Source organism: Equus caballus, chromosome 10, assembly GCF_041296265.1.
Source record: "Equus caballus isolate H_3958 breed thoroughbred chromosome 10, TB-T2T, whole genome shotgun sequence".
Taxonomy (NCBI): Eukaryota; Metazoa; Chordata; class Mammalia; order Perissodactyla; family Equidae; genus Equus; species Equus caballus.
The window spans coordinates 15,314,031-15,335,068 of record NC_091693.1 but is presented as its reverse complement, the minus strand read 5'-3'; the positions used below and the strand labels follow the sequence as shown (position 1 = coordinate 15,335,068).

Sequence of the window (21,038 nt, the reverse complement as noted above, 5' to 3'; positions counted from 1 at the left end):
TTCTTAACTTTGATCTTATATGTCATAAGATAATGTAGTGCAACCTTACTAGGAGCCCTTAACTGTAAAGGATTCATATTAATTAACAATTTTTCAAATTCTATTGTATATAATTTACCAGTTTGATCAAATTGATGCTCACTGGGAAATTAAAACACATAATTAATGGAATTACAAAATGGAAAATGCCACCAAATACTCCTTGCCAGAGATCCTTAATAAGAGTATCTCCTTCCACACTATGTATGTGTACACACAAAACATATACACACACACACACACACGGAGATTTATGAATTTGATTATACTATGAAGGCCACAGTCTGATTTCACAAACCCCAAATTATGTTCTTCTGTTATTACATATCCTTGTCATCACTTTAATGGTCCCATGTTACTATGTAAATATATAAAATTTAAACAAATTCCTATTGATGAACACTTGTTATTTCCATTTTAAAAGTTACGTGGCGTTATCGAGGTAGTATTCACCTTTTCTTTGTCTGAATCTCATAATCCTACATTCCTATACCATGATTTCCAGACCAGAGTTGCACCTTACATATTCTGCTATATATTGCTTTTCAAAAGATGTTTTTACCAAAAAAGAAAAGCATGTAAATGTCATTCCCACACCAGTATAATGAATACATTTGATGAAATTATCAAATCCCAACAAGTATTCCTGGTATTTATTTCATGGGGATAAGGGACGAATATAGAAGTTGACAAACTAAATGTCCTTCAAATTTGGCATAGCCTCTACCAGAGACGTTAGATAAAAGAAACACTACAATTAGAAGGCAGTCATATCAAAGCCTACATGGAAACTTAAAAATCAATAATGAATTCAAGATTAACTAAGAAAATTTTTGTCACTGATAACAAAACCTGACACCTTGAATGTGTTACTCTGAACCCTTGCCTTAAGTGTTGAAAAATTCCAATTTTGATATCTGCAGACCTGGTTAGTGCAAAGTCAAAACTGTTTCGGTCCGTACTGTGAGAAAAATGACAAAAGAGAGTTGAAGTTATACTGTATACATCAATGGAACCTTGATAGAGACCCAAATAATAAGAACCCAACCTCAGAACAGATGCTGGGGTAGGCCAGGAGCCAACGGCAGTACAATACTACCCAAATAATGCTGTAGAATGCAGTGCCCAGTGTCTTTTTGCATTTCAACTCATGTTTATTTCTCTGAATTAAGTTTATTTTTTGCAGGTTTCCTCTTCCAGATACAATTTTTAAATATTGTACATTTTCTCCCTTTGGTTCACTTAACAAACAAGTACTGAGCACACATATAAAGTGCTGATCAATGTTAATGTGTAACAATGTGTAAATTCAGCAGCAAATTCCTTGCCCTCATGGAGCTTACATTCTAGTGGACATCAAATTTAATGCCCATCATTAGTTTTCTAAGTACCTGAACAAATTATTCTTTCTAAGGCATGCGTCTTGAGTGATGACTATAATTGTGAAGGTTCTGATGAAACCCTTACTGCTCCACTTGTGTCGTCTTGGGATCACCAGGATATGCTGAGCTATAGTTGAAACACTCACTTTAATGAAACCAACATTTTCCCTCCTATGAGGCTGGATGAAATTTATCACCAACATGGATTCTGTGATGAATTTTAAGATATGAACTTGAACTGAAGTGCTTACCACATCTCTCACACTTGTACGGTTTCTCTCCTGTGTGAACTCTCTGATGAGACTGTAGATGTGCACACTGACTGAAGACCTTGCCACACACCTCACATTTGTATGGTTTCTCTCCGGTGTGGACTCTCTGATGAAGTTTAAGATTTGAGGCCTTACTGAGGTGCTTACCACACTCCCTACATGTATATGGTTTCTCTCCTGTGTGGACAGTCTGGTGTATGTCAAGATCCAAGCTCGTCTTGTAGCCCATCCCACACTCCTCACATTTGTATGGTTTTTCTCCAATATGGACTTTTTGATGAGCTTGCAGGTGTGCTTTCTGACCAAATTTCTTCCCACACTCCTCACATTTGAATGGCTTTTCTCCACTGTGGACTCGCTCATGTGTCAAAAGATGTGAAACCCATCTGAAGCTCTTGCCACATTCCTTACAATTATAGGGTTTTTCTTCTGTGTGAATCCTCTGATGGCAATAAAGATTTGCCCTAGAAAAGAAGCTCTTTCCACACTCCTCACATTTGTATAGCTTCTGTCCCATGTGGACCTTCTTATGGATATGAAGACGTGAGCTCCAAGTGAAGCACTTCCCACACTCGTCACATTTGTACGGTTTTTCACCTGTGTGGACCACGCAATGACTATTAAGTGCTGATCTACGACGGAAGTTCTTACCACATATATCGCATTTGAATGGTTTCTCCCCAGTGTGGACTCTCTGATGGTCCTGAAGATGGTAAGCATGAATGAAGGCCTTCCCACATTCCTCACACTTATAAGGTTTCTCTCCTGAGTGTAACTTGCAATGAACAGTAAGTGTTGGTCTGCGACTGAAGCCTTTCCCACATTGCTCACATTTGAATGGCTTCTCTATGGTGTGGACTTTCTGATGAGTTTGCAGACGTGAGCTCTGACTGAATTCCTTACCACACTCACCACACTTATAGCGTTTCTCTCCCATGTGAACTCTCTGATGAATACAAAGTGCTGAGTTATGAAAGAAGCTTTTTCCACACTCACTACATGTATGAGACTTCTCTCCTGAGGTTAACGGTTGATGAAAATCAAAGTTGGAGACATCACTGAAGAATTTTTTAGACTCATTTCCCCAGTAAGTTTTCTGGCCTGTGTGAGTTATAGATAGTCCTACCCCAAGCTGGCCAGGTGAATCTTTTTTGGGGAACTGAGAACTCTTTATCATGGAATCTTGACACCTGGTTAAGTCACTTGCAATTTGTTGCCAGATTTTCCAGCAGGAAAGTTCTTCGTGTGGTCCTGCTTCTGGAACAGTCTCCACCTCATGTTGGATCTTGCCTACAAGAACAGAGAATGCAGAGATGTGGACAAGTAAAGGTTTTGTTCAGTGTCTTCAAGATTTCACATTTAGGAAAGGGCATGACACTTTAATGAATCCAGGGAATGGCCACTACGTCCTTCAGGTACATCATGATCTCTGGTTTACACGCCTACAGAAACCAAGAGGTAGTCCAGTAGGCTCCTATCCACTAAGCATCAATGAAACCAATTTAGAACCACACCAAGTCTCATATGTGAGGCACATGTTAGAAATCAAAGACTTAATAATAAAAATGATAATATGATACATAATGTTAATCTGTTGCTATTTCTACTGAAGTTCATAATCAGTGTAAACTCTTGGGTGGTAAATTATGCACCAAAAAAATTATATACACAATGAAGTATGAATCAACACAAACTTTAAGAAAAAGCAGTAACACAATCAATACTTTGTATATTTGGGTTTATGCTAGCTATCCTTAGGGAGTAAAGAGTTTAATCTTACCAAACAAGGGGGCTGGCTTGGCCTTTGCTCTTGACATCTGAGAGATAAGTTCCAAGCCTGCAGAATGTCATGTGTGAACAGAGCACATGAGGGTCTTGGGTCACACTGGATATGTAATAACAATATGGTTTAGGGAGGAGACTGACCACATTGGAAAGACCGAGACTATGATTCCAAGTGGGGTTTTCAGTTACCCAATGGTGTAGACCAGAAGACTGAGAATAACCATATGAAACTATTCAATCTACACTGGCCATGTGATGGAGCTCCGGTAATTACTCTGGACACAGAGGCTCAGGTGAGCTTCCCTGACTGGCAATACCCTGTGTACAATTTTACATCTTCACGTTGTAAAGTAACACAGTAACACGTCCTTGATTCTATGGAGAGAAGACAATGGAAGCTCTGCGTCTGGTTCTTCCCTAGACTCCCTCTTGTGTGCTTTTTCTCTTGGTGATGTGAGGTGTATCCTTCCCTGTAATAAACACTAACCCTGAGTATAACAGCACTCAGTGAGTTCCATCAGTCCTTCCAGAGAATTATTCAAACTGAAGGTAGTTTTGGGAAGTCCCCAAACTTGCAGTTGGTGCCAAGTGCGGGAGGTCTGTATAAACTGTCCATCTAAACTTTGTAGTTGGCTAAACTCTTTGTAATCTTATATATCAAGCACCTAGAATTGTTTATATCTATATATTCAAAGTATTCCTGCAAATTCTACACGATACATGTAGTTCATCTTATTTTTCTATGTTGATACACACAGTAACTTAGAAGATATCTGAAATAGAAAAGGGACTGGAAACTGCAGTTTTGCTGTGAAGCTGAAAGTCTGTACCCCACAGGAGTACACAAAGGGTGATACTCCTGACGAAAAAATTAAAGAAGGAAAGACTCACTAGGGGTGGAAAGAACATACGAGGGCCTCAGTAATGGTTTCTTCTGAGGGTTCTGGACTGTCTCTGTTAAAACAGAGTGTGGGAAAACTTTGGATGGAAATAAATTGGGCTTTCACATCAGTTTTCAGATTGAAAACTGCAGCCTTTTAGTTAGCTATAAAATAAATTTAAAATCATGCAATAAGCATTCGGAAAAAAGAGTCTAGATAGAAACTCTCAGAGCATCATCACTAACAGGAATGAGGTCATTGCATGAATCGTCCTGCAAAGTCATACATATAAATCTACACACGTGAAATATTTCTTTTGGTTACACTGAAAGATGCATCTCTTAGTATGGCTTGTGCTCTAAAACGTTTGAAAACTCGGTTCAGGAACTTAGCAAGTCCTTAATTAAATAAATTGCTCAAATGAAAAATAAGTTCCAAGGCTGGAACCTTGAAAAAATACTACTAGGTGAGTGTGCATTTCTTGGCAGGTACTGTAGTTTATGGTTATATTTAATAAATTATCACCTTTTTTTTTAAAGGTTGGCACCTGAGCTAACATCTGTTGCCAATCTTCTTTTTTCTTCTTCTTCTTCTCCCCAAAGCCCCCCAATACATAGTTGTATATCCTAGTTGTGGGTCCTTCTGGTTGTGCTATGTGGGACGCCGCCTCAGCATGGCCTGATGAGTGGTGCTAGGTCGGCACCCAGGATCCAAACCAGTGAAACCCTGGGCCGCCAAAGTGGAGCACGCAAACTTAACCACTTGGCCGGCCCCAAAGTGTCACTTTTTAAAATGTTTTTTTTCTGGGAGGACAGAGAAGTCTCTCTGAGGATGTGACAATCTTGAGTTGGCAGTTTTCTGATACTTTCCAGGTTATAATTTTCACCAATTGAAAATGGAACAATAAGTCTCTATAAAAATAAAAGGAAATTATGTGAATCATTATTCTTTAACATTTGTTTAATGGCCAAATCTGTAGAAAATAAAGGCACAGAAATATACACCATATTTTCGACCAAAGATGATCAGGAAGAGACAACATTCAGCTGTGGGACTGGTGTTACTTTCATCCTCATTCTCCCACTTCTAGCACATGAAGGGGAAACCTGGCAACAATGATGTGGGTGTAGACTTTGTAAGGAGCAAATGGGCTGCAAAACGAAAGGCAACTTGCACAGTGATTACTGCCTGAGAGCTCAGGAAATACAGATTTTTTTTCCATTTGTAGGGGAGCTGTTTAGGAGTAGACATCAGAATCCCCATTAAAAGAAGGTATTTCTTTAGAAATACCAGATGATCCAGCTATTCTACTTCTGGGTATTCATCCAAAGAACATGAAATCAATAATTCAAAAAGATTTATGCACCCCTATGTTTACTGAGCATTATTCACAATAGCCATGATGTGGAAGCAACCCAAGTGCCCATCAACAGAACAGATAAAGAGAAGATGAGGTATATATACACATACAACATAATACTACTCAGCCATAAAAAAACCCACAAAATTGTGCCATTTACAACAACGTGGATGGACCTGGACGGTATTATGCTAAGTGAAATGAGTCAGAGGGAGAAAGACAAATACCATATGATTTCACTCATATGTGGAAGATAAACAAACAAGCATGGAGATAAGGAGAACAGATTGGTGGTTACCAGAGGGAAAGGGAGTCGGGGGGAAGGTGAAAGGGGTAAAGGGCACATATGTATGGTGATGGGTTAAAATTAGGTGGTGAACACGATGCAGTCTATACAGAAATATATTAAGGTACATCTGAAATTCACACGATGTTCTAAGCCAATATGACCTCAATAAAATAATTTTTAAAAAACCAAGTACTTCTCCCCAAAAACGAATATGCTGCCAATGGACAGTTCCAGGAGAACCACAGGGAAGGCATGTTCCTCAGTGTGGTCACAGCCACAATACTTAGAAGTTTCCCTGGGATATGGATCAAGTGCACACAAACACACAATCACACTAACAGCATCTAAGCAAGTAGAAACTGGATAGGCAGCCATTTGAAGACAAAAATATTCTGCACTATCTTTAATTCACTCTGGTTTATTTATCACTTACTAGCCGTCTCCATGAGTCATGGAGTGACCTGGGGTAAAAAGAAGCTTGAAGGCCTATGCACTGGTTTCTTAAGAGAGTTCTGGATCATCTCTTTGAAGACTTTCTTTTTGAAAAGTGTGGAAAAGCTGTGGATTTAGACAAAATGATCTTTCACATCAGTTTTTCAAATTGAAAACTACACGCCTTTTGTGAGCCGTGAAATAAATTTAAAAGCTTGTAATAAACACTTAGAAAAATAAACAGGATAGAAACTATCAAAGCATCACCACCAGCAGGAAAGACAGTAAGATCTGCCTAGCCATTAACTCAGTAAATATTTACAGATATCTGCCATGTCCCAGGCCTATTCTGGGCACTGAGGATACAGCAATAAACAAAACAATTAAAATTCTTCTGCAGATTATATTTCACTGGGGGGAGAGAAGTGATGGACAAACAAAAATAAATGAGATACGATATAAGGAAAGTAGAGTAAAAATAGAATGGTATTTTAAATAGGGTGGTCAGAAGGCCTGTCATGATGTTAAAAGTGAGCAGAGAAGGAATGAAGGGGAGGGCCAGTAGGCTCTTAGGTGAAAGAGTATTCCAGGCAGAGAGGAGAAGTAAAGGACCCTGAGGGAGCAGCTTCCCTAGTAAACTTGATCGTGGTTCCCGAAAGATGCCCAGGTCCAATCCCCAGCACCTGTGAACATGTATGTTACACAGCAAAGGAACTGGGTTGCCAGTGCAATTAAGGTTGCTAATCAGCTGATTCTAAAAATAGGAAGATCGTCCTGTATGGTCTGAGAGGGACAAATGGAATCAGAAGGGTCCTGAAAATCGGAAGACAGAGGCAGAAGAGCAGTACAGGAAGAGTGTGGAAGAATGGTCAGAGAGCGCACCACTGCTGGCTTCGAAGATGGAAGAGCGGGAACAAGCGCCAAGGAACTGGACAGGCCCTAGACACTGGGAACCCCAGGAAAAGGATGCTCCCCTAGAGCTCAGAAAGAACACAGCCCTGCAGACACCTTGATTTAGCCCAGTGAGATATGTCTGACTTCATGCCTAAAGAACTAAAATGTAATAAAATTTTGTTGTTTACAGTAATTTGTTACAGCAGCAATAGGCAGTATACAGTATCGTTGGCAGGTCTGAAAAACAGCAGGGAGGACAATGTGGCTGGAAAAATGGACCGAGAGGGAAAGGATAAAAGATGTACTCAGAAAGAGTGGGGGATGCCGAGCAGACCACAGGGGACTCCAGGAACCACTTTAAGTGGTTTTAACTTTAGGGAAAAAAGAAGCCATAAAAGATTCTGAGCGGAGGAGTGGCAATCACACTCCCTAAGGATCGCTTTGGCTGCTGTGCGGTGAACAGAGGTAGGATGGGAAGGGTGGAAGCAGGGCAACCAGCATGAGGTGGCTGTAACAATCCAGGAAAGAGGTCGGGCAAGCTAGAACAAGGCGATGGGACTAAGGACGGAGAGAAGTAAAACAGGTGGGGGAGCGGCTCCAGGACTCGCAGCTGCCTGTTCTTACCTGAAGTCTCTTTTCTTTGCATTGCTATCTTCATCACACATAGCCTTTCTTCCATGACTAAGTGGACCACATCGTGTTTGAATGGTTGATGCCCTGTGAACAGGCAAAGTCACATACTTAAAACCAAGACATTCTAGGTAAAACTTACCGGAAGATTAGGTTCCCACTGCATACTTTTCAAGTAATCAGAAGCAGCATTTTTCAGACTTTTTTTTCATGACCCATTTAAAGAAATAGCCTTCATCAAGACCCATACGTATATGTAAAATCAGGTAGGCAATATTTTCTCCTCAGTTTTTTGGAGTGTGAGAAGGACTGATGTTATCTAATACATTTTATTTCATTAAAAATTGATAGTAAGGTTCAATAAATTGGTTTTATAACTCATGACTGGGTCAAAAAGAGCTAAGTTATAACAGCATACTCTCCATTTACAGTTCTTTAACAAAACACAAACTTGCCTGTTGAAAAAACCCAAAATAACTCCCACTCTGTGTCCCCCATCTATTGGGAAAGTCAGATCCCCAAAGTCAGGGAACGATTTCAAGGGCCCCAAAGCCTTGAAAACCCCAAGATACAAAGCCACTCCTGGGGGCTGATGTTCACGCACAGAGCGGCTGTCCTCACCCACAGACAGCAGGTTCCGGAAGTTCTCCAGCATCACGTCCCGGTACAGCTGCCTCTGGGTGGAATCCAGCAGCCCCAGCTCCTCCTCATTGAAGGTCACAGCCACATCCCTGAATGTCACTGCCTCCTACAACACCAAACACATGTAACCTCAATCTTACAACCAGCCTCCTCTGGGAGAGCCACAGCGCTGAGCAGGCTCTACCTTCTCGTCTGTCACTTTCACTCAAACAGAATGGCTAACGTTCCTGAGTCTTGCTTGGTTTCCTGTGTGAACCTGAGCAGGCTTCTTCTACTTTACATATTTACGTGGAAAATGAAATCAAGAACCTCCTTTTCTAGCAGCTCTAAGGAGTAAAGGCCGAGACAGAACTGAGTGCTGGCAAATCCAGCAAGATTGGACATTTTAAACTAACGTTAGACCTCAGTGAATAACTGGAGGCAACCAAGGGGTCCTTCAGGTGGTGAATGGATAGACTGTGGCCCATCCAGATTGGAGCATAATGTGGCGCTAGAAAGAAATGAGCTATCAAGTCATGAAAAGACATGGAGTTATCCTAAATGCAGATTAGTAAGTAGAAGCCAGTCTGAAAAGCTACACATGGTACGATTCCAACTGTAGGACGCTCTGGAAAAGGTAAAATGACGGAGACTGTAAAAACCTCAGTAGTTGCCAGGGGCTGGGGGAAGGGAGGGATACACAGGTGGAGCACAGAGGATGTCTGGAGCAGTGAAACTACTGTGTATGATACTATAATGCCGGGGACACGTCACTATACATTTGTCCAAACCCACAAAATGTACATCATCAAGAGTGAACCTAATGTAAACTATGGACGCTGAGTGATAATGTGATGAGAGAGGTTCCTTGATTTTAACAAATGTCCCACTCTGGTGGGGAGGTTGATAATGGGGGCGGCAATGCATGTGTGGGGGCAGAGGGGATATGAGAACTCTCTGTACCTTCTGCTGAATGCAAAACTGCCCTAAAAAATACAGTCTACTATTAAAATAGACACACAAACCTAAGGTTATATATTACTCCAAAAAAACCTAGTTAATGCACGAAGGAATAAAAGCAGATCAGTAAAAGACATGTAGGGTAGGACTCAGACACAGGAAAGACAGAATCTAGCTCTTCCTGTGTGAAAATCTCCAATAATATTTGTGTAAAGCAGCATTTAACAGTCAACTGTGCTGTGCTGTATTTAAATATTCTACCCTCAAATCTACTTTTCCAGTATTGAGCCTCTAGTACATTGAGGACAAAAACTAGGCAGATTGTTTGGAGAAGCGATTTTTTTGGAGAAAAAGGCCGCAGGTAAGAAAACTGTCACTGCATTATTGATTAAAACAACAGAACTCCTAAACCACCTTCAAGTCTGTGAGTGGCAAGTAGTTAAAAATAAAAAAGCATATCAATTTAATAAGAGTATGATGTAACTATAAACAAAAACTGTTACATAATATTAAATGAAAAAACCCAATTTAATATTAGATGTATATCATAAGTATTAATAAAGCTATACATGCACAAGAGAAAAAGAGTATGAGAAAATAAAAATAGTTAATGTAGGCGCTGGCCCAGTGGTGTAGTGGTTAAGTTCACACTCTCTGCTTCAGTGGCCCAGGGTTTGCCGGTTTGGATCCTGGGTGCAGATCTATGCACCGCTTATCAAGCCATGCTGTGGCAGGCGTCCCACATATAAAATAGAGGAAGATGGGCACAGATGTTAGCCCAGGGCCAATCTTCCTCAGCAAAAAAGAGGAATGGCGGCAGATGTTAGCTCAGGGCCAATCTTCCTCAAAAAAAAAAGAAAGAAAGAAAAAAAGAGAAAGGGCTCCCATTGACCTGAGTTGGGTAATTGGAGCATCAAACAAATAAATTAATTAATTAAATAATTAATGTGTCAGCAATGAAGTAATAAAGTGGGGGATTGGTGATGGTCATTCCTATTAATTTGTCCACACTTATTTTTGAAATAAAATAAATAATGACAATAAAACAAACACTAAAAACAAATACAAGGTAAACAGGTCTTTAAATGCCTCGTGTTCTCTTTGAGTCACCCCAAGAAAGAAAAAAAACACATGGCATTCTGAGCAGTGAGATGGATTTTATCAGCAAGAAAGGCAAGCCATATGCACCTTGAATGTGGTCATTTTTTCTTCCTACTTCTGGAGACGTACAGGCTCCTGAGACACGGAGTCCTGCAGGGCAGAACTGTGCCTGGTAGTATCTGGAAAGGCAGAAAAAGGACATGAAAGGGCGACCACGGATGCTGCTTACCTACATGAACGCTTACGTGAATTAGCCAAGGAGCCCTTCCTTGCGGTGGCTGCTGCTGTACCAGCCTGAACAGCAGATCGTGACATGGGTCCTGGACTCCTGCACAACACACGCTGGCACCATCTCCAGGGCTGCCCTGTGTCTCCCAAGGTGGCAATTCAGATTCGGAGGTGATGGAAATTGAGACAACAGAACGTGCCCAGCATCTCTGGGGCACCGATGTCTGGGTTCAAATCCTAGCTTGGCTTCTCACTGGCTTGTCATCTTGGGGCAAATTAATGTCTTCTCCTCAATGTCATCTCCACATGAGATATAATACTTTCAACTCATGGCACTGCTGAGGGCTGGACAGCACTCTGACTACCATCTGGGTCTCTCATTTTTGTACTGTAGTAACAAAGATGACACTCTCTAACATGAAACTGCTCTTAGAAATGTGATTTCTACCAAGACATCGCATGACAGCGGGACTTCTGATGTGACTGCTCTGTTGTGTGAAGGCCCCTCATAATCTCTGAAAAATCTGTTAACTCTGCCTCATTGTCTTCCCTAATAATGTGTTACCTTAGGCAAGGACTTTCAAATCACTGTGGACAACTGTTTCCTTTTAAAAAATATCAGTTTCTAGGTTTTTTAGGAAACACAAGATTCTGGAAAAAGAAATTTGGAAAACGGTTTGGGCAGTTTCTCAGAAAGTTAAACCTAAAGTGACCAATCAACAAAGCAATTCCACTCCCGGGTATGTATGCAAGGGAACAAAAGGCGCTCCACACCAAAAACTGCACCTAAGTGTCCATGAAACTGTTACTCATTAGAACCTCAAACGGGAAACCACTGACATGGCCACCTCTGGGTGAATGGATAGAGAAAGTGTGGTATGGCCACAATGAAATATTAACAGGCAACAGGAATGAAATTATAATATATACTACAACACGGATGAAGCTTGAAAACAATTGTAAGTGAAAGAAGTGAGTCAAAAAAGACCACATCTTGTATGATCCCATATAAATAAAAGATTCACAACATAGAGACAGAAAGTAAGTCAGTGGTTACCTGGGTAGGGGGTGAGAACAGGGATTAACTATAAATGGGAAGGGGGGGGGTCTCATTGCAGGGATAAAAATGTTCTCAACTGAGTTACGGTGATAGCTGCAACACTCAATGTTACAAAAATCACTGAACTGTGCACATGCAAAGAGAAAATTCTGATCTGTAAAATATATGCCAATTACGTTGTTTATAAGAATCGTTTGATAAGCTCTATCTCATTTAAACTTACCAGACTGGATTCTGAGTCCCTATTGCATGTATATTTGAGTGCATGAATAAACAAGTGGGAGAAAAGGGAAGCTCATCTTTAGAGTAGAAAGCCCACTAATAAGTCTGTCTCCCCGTAGGAAGCTTTAATTACAAAAAGAAAACTAGTACCTTCATTAGAGAAATGGACAGACAGCTCCTTCGGCAAGTGAACACAGCCGTCATCACCAATACAAAGCCAAAACATCCTTTGGCTCCTTTATGGTGAGTGACAGGGCAGCTCACCACTCCTGTGGATCCCTGCCAAGGATGCACAATCGGGATCCAATCGTGAAATGTATCAGTAAACTCAAATGATGGACTTTCTCCAAATTAACTTGCCTACACTCTTCAAAAACATCATGTGTGAACAAAATAATGAAGGCTGAGAAATCATTCTGGGTTGAAGGAGACTATGGATTAAAGGAGAAACATGACAGCAGAAGGCAATCCACAAAATTGGCCTTAATTGGGGGGAAAAACAGTTACAAGGATTTTAAATGAAAAACAGAACAAATTTATTATGGTCTGTGGACTAGGAACAATGTATTAACAATACGATTAATTTTCTTGTTTTGATCATGAAACTGTGATTATGGAAAAGAATGCCCTTGTTCTTAAAAAACATACACAAATATTTAGGGGCAAAGAGGTACCATGTCTACAGCACAATTCAAATTCTTCAGGAAAAAAGAGAGATGATAAAAGTGTGAAGAAAAAAATGACAGCTGATAGCTGACCAACAGCTAGGAACTGGTGTTTTCGACTCATCATAATAATTTTGAGGATATCAACAGATCTCAGATACAACCACTCAGTGACAAGGATGCAACGAGAAATGCAGTGCTTTTTGAGAAGACCAGAGAAGGAAAGGAGGCTCTGAAATACCAAATTATGTCTCTGCTAAAAAACCAAATTCAACTGAGTAAATTTTAAAGATCTCATTGGCTTTATTCAACAATTCATGAATCGGGAACCACCCAATCCAGCAGGTAGAAAGGAGTTCCCAGCAGCTGTACAAAATGAAAGATTTCTATAGGCAAAGGGGAGCAGGAACAAGGAAGCTGTACCGGCCAAAAAAGCAGCTTGGTCACCGCAAGGTCACTTTCCTTTATGGGATGGCAGCGTCCATCGGGCAGATTGCTCAACTAGTGCTGTTCAGACCATTCCTGCTAAGAGTCCATTTCTGGCGGAGCCAAAATTGTCTTTGTGGTAAACCCCAGTTTGGTGACATGGGGCTTAGGATAAGTGCCCCCACTATGAGCCTGTAGTCTTGGTTTTAACATCTCTGTCCCTGAGAAATCAGAAATATTCAGTCCTCCCCCGCCCCCGTCCCTTCCAGCCAGAAATGGTTTGGGAGCAAGCCTAGCTTCCTACAGAGATCAAAGAGAAGTGCGGGCAGCGCGGCTGGAGCTCTTCCCCCATCCGGATTCCCGGCTTTCAGGGAACCGAGCACTTCCCCAAACTAAACAGAACTCGTAACGAGAGGCACCCTTCGCCACGTGACAGCAGCTGTCTGGAGACTTTTCTTTACGCTATCTCATCTATTCTCAAGCCACCGTGCTAGAACGGTAGCAATGCCATCTCGATTCTACAGAAAAACACCGGAGGCAGAGAAATGCAGCGAGCTTGTCCGGCGTCCCACTGCGGGAAACGGCAGAGCCGGAGGGAGTCGCGCGGCGCGGGGAGCGCGGGAGACTCCAGCCAGGCGATGAGGGACCCACAGCCCTAACGCCAAGAGGCTCCGCCCAGGGGAACGCCGCCCGCCGCCCCCGCCCTCAAACCGCCGACTCGGACGCAGCTTCTGTCCCCTATGTCGATGTCCGGGTCCTCTGGGACCTAGGGACGTTCGGGAAGGGCAGCGAAACGCAGGACCTACTCACCGCGGCGAGGGGAAAGATGCCGGCGACCTGGCCGCCGAGAGCGGAAGTGCACGAAACCCCAGGCTACTCTGGGAATGCACTTCCCAGAATTCCCCTGTCCCAGCTGCCTGTGCGGAAGTGTGCGGAGCTCAAGGGGCCGGTGGACTACACTTCCCAGAAAGCCAGAGGAGAGCACCGTCCGCATTCTCTCCCACCTCAGGCGGAAGTGGTTGACTCCTCGGAGATGTTGGACTACAGTTCCCACAATACCAGTGGGGGCAAAGTTCACTTTGTTGGCTTCATGGCCGTAATATGGATATCTACACGGAGGGCTAGCGTTACTCTCTCCTGAATCCGTGAGCGGAAAATTTTCGGTAGACACAGACTTCCTGAAATCTAAGTGTCTGCCGTTATTACAGTATTGTTGGAAGAGTAAACAATGAGCCACGAGATAGAAAGTTAAAGCAAGGAACTGGGAAATAATTTAGGGGCAATAGGGGAGCTCAAAGACGGAGGGTAATGTTTAGTATAAGCAGACTGTATGAGAATTAAAACTGGGAATTTTAAGAAAGAGCGAGGTAGAATGGTTTTGGACAGGCAATGATGTGCAAAGAAGGTGTTAACCTCTACTCTTGACGTACTGGTCTCCAGAAATGGACCAGCTTAGGATCCCTATTGCATTAGCTGGGAGCATCCAATGGGACATTGGCCTCTGAACAATGTTGTTTTAGAGCAAAGCAGCTGGGACTTTTGGTCGATGGTGCTGCCTGTAATTGGATATTTGTCTTGGATGCCACTGTGGACCAAACTGAATCCCAGAGTAGCCCAAATAAAACTCAAAATTATTGTGGTGGTTACAAAAATAAAAATTGGTTCCCTAAAACAAGGCTCCCCCACCAAGATCCCATTCAAAAGTTTTTTGTTTTGTTTTTTTGGTACTGGAGATTCACAGCTTTAGACTCCCCAGTCATTTGAACTATGGAAAAGTCCACCTCAAAGACGCAAGCCTTACTTCTGATAGGCCATTCAATTGCTACTCAGTCCTAACACCATCCTAGTATCTCTCTACCTCCCCCAGCTGCCATGCCACCCATTGATCTACCCAAGGCCCTCCTTCCGTAGCCTCACTGAACCCTGTATCTGTGAGAAACCCCTTTAGCAACGCCCATCAATGGCAAGTCCTAGCAGTCTTTGATGCTCGCTCACTTCCTGGAAATACATCCTGATATACTTCATTGGTGGTATTTTGATCCCCATAAAATACTTAATAAAATTTTAAGTATTTTACTAATATGGAATACCATATTAATGGTATTCCAGGTCACATTGGTGCCTGGTAACCCTTCAAATTATGAAAAGGGAAAACTCTTCACTTTTAGGAATGTCGCTGTACACCAAGTGCATGGAATTCAAACACCTCTCTCTTATAGGCAGTAATAAACTTTTTGTGGCCCCAATGAAATTGCCCAACTCCATCTTAGATTAGATGCTCTAACTAATGGACATTTATATTAGTTTAAGCCCTGTGATATTGTGATATAATAAGAAATATGTTTGGTCTTCAACCCTAGTTCCTGGCACAGAGCTCCTGAATCCTTTGGAATTTCCTGAGCAATAGGAGCCTCTTTTGTTCTAATGAGGCAACTCTTGATGGGTCCCTAGATAGCTTCACAATGGGGCTGGTCACCAGAAAGACCAAGGCATGATGAGAGGGTTGCAACTTTCAGTCCCACACCCCCTGACCTCCAGGGAGGGGAGACGGGCTGGAGATTGAGTTCGATCACTAATGGCCAACGATTTAATCAATCAGGCCTACACAAGGAAACCTCTGTAAAAACCCTAAATGACAGGGTTTGGAGAACTTCCTAGTTGGGAACCACATCTAAGTGCTAGGAGGGTGACATGCCCGGAGAGGGCATGGAAGCTCTGAGTCCGCCACCCACACCTTGCTTTATGCATCTCTTCTATTTGGCTGTTCCTGAATTGTATCCTTTATAACATCCTGTAAGTATTAAGTAAACGGTCTTCCTGAGTTCTGTGAGTTGTTCTTGCAAACTAGCAAACCCACGGAGGGGATAGCGGGAACCTCCCATTTGTAGCTGGTCTGTCAGAAGCACAGGAGGCCTAGGACTTGTGATGGAAGGCTGAGGTGGGGGCAGTCTTGTGGGACCGAGCCCTTAACTTGTGGAGTCTGATGCCAACTCTGGGTAGTTAGCGTCAGAACTGAATTGAACCACTGGATATCCAGGTGGTGTCAGAGAGTTGGAGAAAGTGGTGAGGAAAACTCCCACGCATTTGGTGTCAGAAATGTTGGGAGTAAAAAAAACAGAAGCTCAAATCCAATGCCCTTATCACTGGCCATCCTAAATGGACCTCAGCGAATCTGCCACTCCCTATTAAACTTGTAGACACCCCACAATGTCCCGTTAAAGAAGATCTGAAGGAATTAAGACCCATTTTTAATGATTGGTGGCAAAAGGAGTCCTCATTCCCATCATTTCTCCCTTCAACAGCACTATTTGGCCCATCCTTAAGCCTAAGAAAAATGAATGGCACTTCAGGCAGACTACCACAACCTCAATGCAGCACTACCTCCAATTAAGACGCTACACCAAATATCATTGAAATTGCGTCCCAGTCATTGATCTAGCTAATATGTTTTGTTCTGTCCCATTTCGCCAGCATCACAGCCACAATTTGCATTTACCTTTGAAGGACCTCAGTATACATTTACTCATTTGCCTATGGGCTATCTCAGCAGCTCCCCATGGTTCACAATTTATGCAGCCAGGACTTGCGAGGGTTTGCACTGTCCCCAGGCGCTCATGGATGATACTGGTCTAAAGGAAGGCATTGCCCCAGGCATTTTAAATGTTTGCCAGACTTTGATCATGGCTGTGCCATCATCACTGAAAAGATCCAGAGTTTTACCACCTCTGTCAAATTTCGCGGCATAATTTGGCCCATGGAAAGCGGCTCTATGTCAGCTCCTGTCAAGCAATAAGTATTGACTGTTTCTGCTTCCACCTCTTAAACAAGCTCAATATCTACTTGTCCCATGTGGCTTTTGGCAGCAACAATTCTCCCTTTACAATAGATGTGTGTTTTTTTAAAACCTATTTATAAAAGTCACTAAAAATCATTTTGATTTGAATAGGGGCCACCCCAACAACAGACCCACCCAAAAAGCCATCCAACAAGTGATGCCACTCCTCCATCTGGTGACTCCTTTATGGCGGAAGTCCTAGCACGTAAGTCTCAGGCCTCTTGGACTCTCTAGACCATACAGGACAGCCAACAACTCTGTTTGTGTTTCTGATACAAAGAACTCCCCTCAGCAGCTGAGAGTTATGGTCCTCTTAAGAGATAACTCCTAGTGTTATCTCCTACTTAAGAACCCTTAAGTTCTTAAGCTCTGGGCCCTACTTAAGAATGAAACCATCACAGGCCCTGAGCCCATGCCCCTTTAACAGCAGCTGCCTAGAAGTTCTAGGGTCATAGAAGTAACATTCCACAAGCTTCAACCAGCCACTGAAGCCTCCTTGCTAAATAAAAATAGTACCTAGCGGCTACAGCTTGAACTGAACCCGCAGGCATATCCAAACTACAAGCAAATGTGGCTTCTCCTGCCCTCTGTCCTTTGCCCAAGTCCATGGGTCCAGGAGAACTCACCCCCTCGCAGCCCCATTGGCCATTTGTGGGGCCCCTTGTGGGATAAGCTGAGTCCAGTATAAAGGGAGTCCGCTTATTTCACAGACAGCAACACCACATCATTCATGATGGAGCCCAGTGGAGAGCTACCATTTTCCATCTCATGGCTGGGACATCCCCGATAAATGATGAATCCAAGGCTTGGCTCAACTCACAGAGCTGACTGTAGTCACTTTGGCACTGAAGGACACTCTCAACAAAATTATGTCAATTTTTCTTATTTTTACAGACTGCTAGGCTGTTTGGTCCAGTTGATGGGCTCAAAACAGATGTCACACATAGGCCCATCCCCTATGGGTCCTTCCACATTGGGAATATACTGCCTCTCAAACCTCATGTATTACAATTCTCTCATCTTGACTCCTACCAAGACCCTGGCTGAGGCTCTATTAAATGCCATAGCTGTCCAACTTGTTCCCATTTTTCAAATAAACTTAAGTATTACCCTCATCATGGGCCCCAGGCCTCCATACTGTGAGCCAAAATGTATGATAACATGCCACTGGCCCTAACACCAACCCTACCCTCTCAATGTGGCAACTGATGTCATGGCCAATGAAGGTCTGTACCAAGAGGTAAATGACCCTTCTCTGTCAAATTAATTTTACTGGGTCATTGTGCCAATGTGCTGACACAAATAATTTTGCCTTCACAATGACTGATATTTATACCTGTCTACTCTTGGCTTATCCACAGAAAGGACAGAAGACAAAATGTGGACTTGCATGGGCAGAGCTCTTAAGGCTACTTATATCCAACATATCATGCATATGCGGCCACCCAAAATATAGCCAAATGTGCCCCAGGGCATCCATCAGTCTTCAGTCACTCTCAAAATAATCCTCCAATGTAGAACTTTGCCTTGAGGTCTTGGAGTTAGCTAATGACTCAAATTAGGAGTCTCCATCCTCCACTATACAAAGGCCCTTACAGGTATCGTCCCCGGGCTACCATAGATGACAGAACAATCATCAGCTCAGGAATAAGGATCTCAGCCCAGGAGAACAAAGGACCCCCCAAAAGATGACTTCAGCAGAGCCAACAGTTCCAACCTTGATCCTGACACTCTAAGATGTCCTCTCACCACACTTTCATGCCAGAGCCCATCGAATAAAGATTCTGACACCCCCTCTGCTCCAAGCCCAACACCTGGGTCTTCCACTCAACTCATATCCCCTCCTACATCCCTTATGACTTCTCCAACTGCCCTTTCTTCTCACTCATCTTCTGGCTTATCCCCAAAGTTTCAATCTATGCAGCTTTGCTTACACTTTGCTCCCAACCTAGCCAATATCAACATGACTGTAGACTGCTTAACTGAAGCTCCAACCCTCCCTGCTTATGTAAGTCTCTGCAACCTCCATATTCCCTGCTCCTACACAATGTAAACACACTCTGCAAGAAGCTAGAGCTTGTTTGCAGACCCTTACTTACCTAAACTTAACCAAGCCCTGGTGAATGACAGCACACAGGAACCTACCGTTGCCTGTTACCCATTCCACTGCATCAAGGAACACCCAGCAGGTTTAGATTTGTGCTTGACCCTTTCTATTCCCTCCTCTTGTGTTGTCCTTTTGGTGCAAGCTAATACCCTGCAAATTAGCCAACTTAAACCCTAACCACCACTTAATTTCACCCAAAGGTGAAATTATACCTGCACAAAGGTCTAAAACCCCAACTCCTTCCATGACCAACAGTTGGGACCTGGACATAATTGCCTCTTTAGCTGCCTCCACACCAATTTTCACCGTGACCCCCACAACCACATCAGCTCCAATCCCCTTGTCCAACAATCTCTGCTTCACTCTCCACCATTCCCTCATCACTACACCACTTCCTCCTTTCCTCAACTTGCCAGATAAGAACTATAAAACAGTAACAGAAACGTCACCCAAAAGACAAACCAATGCTGGGCCTGAGACCAGGAACCCCAGCCTGGGAACCACTTATCCAATTAATCCCCACATCCTTGGAGGTCTTTGCTATCCATATTAACTACTTACCATCCTCTCTGGTCACCTTGCAGCTCCTTAACTTCCCCTGGCACTTCAACCTCACCAGGTTCTTCCTCATTAACTTTCCCTTCACAATTCCCATGCCCTTCCTGGCTTCTACCTACAATTGACATTATATAGAACTACTGAAACTAAATGGCCCCAACATATACGCACTGATGTATGCCTTTCCCATAAAAGGGTACACACAGGCTATCTTTTTATTTATTATAAATTGGGCCTCATCACAATCTTTGGTATAACAGGTACAATTCTAAGTCTTTTCAATTCTACAGCACAGACTTGGCACTTAGAAGCCAGCCAATGTCACAACTCCTGGAAGACCACATATACCAAACACCCCAAGATTTAGAAGCCCTTAATGAGAGAAAACTCTGTAGATGCTATGGTAGCTGATAACATATGCATTAGACTACCTACTGGCATCCCAAGGTGGACCTTAAAGGGAACCTCTGGCTGTATGTAGGTCACTAATAGAGGAAAGGTCTCCAGAATAGTTCAACAGATAAAACAACAAACCAAAGTAGTCAATGATTTTACTAATTACTAAAATACTCCAAGAGATTTCCTGAACCCCCATTGATGTCTTCTGGCTCCTTCTGCCCAGATTAATGTTATCTGGCCCCACATTATCTTTCAGGGAGCTAGCACAATAATTGCTGACCTAATTATTTTGGGTCAACTTTGCAAGTGTGGCCTCTCTCAAATACATGTTTATTTACAGGAAAACCTGGGAGGTGGCCAAACTAGCCCAAATGTCATGGGTGAATTGTGAAGACCACAGGAAAGAAACATGGACACTTGACTTAGTGCCAGCAGCCTGAGCCTCATCTCCTGCTCCTGTCTACCACCGTCTTCAGAATCCTGATGGGTCTACACACCACCTCTTTTAAACTTTGTGCAGGCAAGACTTCCCCTCTAGAAAGTGCCTGAACACTATTCTGTCTCTCTGTTCTGGACCTTCTCCTAGAAAGTCTCCCCCCCACCTCTGATGATACCAAAGGACTACTGTCTTGACTTTTTGTCATCGAAACCTAATGTTAGGGGTGGCTTCCTTGTGTCACACTGGAGTTGCTGTACCATGCACATCAATTGGCAGGGAGAAATAAAACTTTTTCTAGATGACATGACTGTCTACACAGAAAACTCCAAGAAATCTACAGAACAACTTGAACTAATAGGCAAGTTTGGCAATGTTGTAGGATACAAGGTCAATGTAAAACAATATGTTGTATATACTACCAATGAACAATTGGAAATTGAAATTTGAAAAATA

General features: G+C 42.7%; 1 protein-coding gene and 1 long non-coding RNA gene across 3 annotated transcripts; one reads left to right on the top strand and one right to left on the bottom strand.

Annotated features, from left to right (window-relative positions):
* Positions 1-1,172: 1,172 nt before the first annotated feature.
* On the bottom strand, positions 1,173-14,285 carry LOC102151031 (zinc finger protein 234). Of its 2 annotated transcripts, XM_005596329.4 has the most exons (5): positions 14,058-14,285; positions 10,734-10,825; positions 8,586-8,712; positions 7,959-8,051; positions 1,173-2,983 (listed from the first exon to the last, which is right to left on the bottom strand). In XM_005596329.4, exons 2-5 carry the CDS (start codon positions 10,746-10,748, stop codon positions 1,593-1,595), a joined length of 1,626 nt encoding a protein of 541 aa, XP_005596386.2. In that variant the 5' UTR covers positions 10,749-10,825; positions 14,058-14,285; the 3' UTR covers positions 1,173-1,592. The 2 variants fall into 2 exon arrangements, with proteins under 2 accessions (XP_005596386.2, XP_070080708.1); XM_070224607.1 differs by lacking the exon at positions 10,734-10,825 and having other exon boundaries at positions 14,058-14,120.
* LOC111775210 (uncharacterized) lies at positions 14,179-20,889 on the top strand. The gene is made up of 3 exons (XR_002810712.2): positions 14,179-14,410; positions 17,194-17,287; positions 20,487-20,889. It is a non-coding gene; the product is annotated as an uncharacterized lncRNA (long non-coding RNA).
* The last annotated feature ends 149 nt before the right edge of the window (positions 20,890-21,038 follow it).

Bases quoted from the DNA above. Each gene is read 5' to 3' on its own strand.
- LOC102151031 (XM_005596329.4), bottom strand. The intron at 8,052-8,585 runs GTGAGGACAGCC...GCCTGTTCACAG, and splicing joins CCGGAACCTGCTGTCTGTGG to GGCATCAACCATTCAAACAC. The intron at 2,984-7,958 runs GTAAGAACAGGC...CTGTTCTTGTAG, and splicing joins GCAAAGAAAAGAGACTTCAG to GCAAGATCCAACATGAGGTG.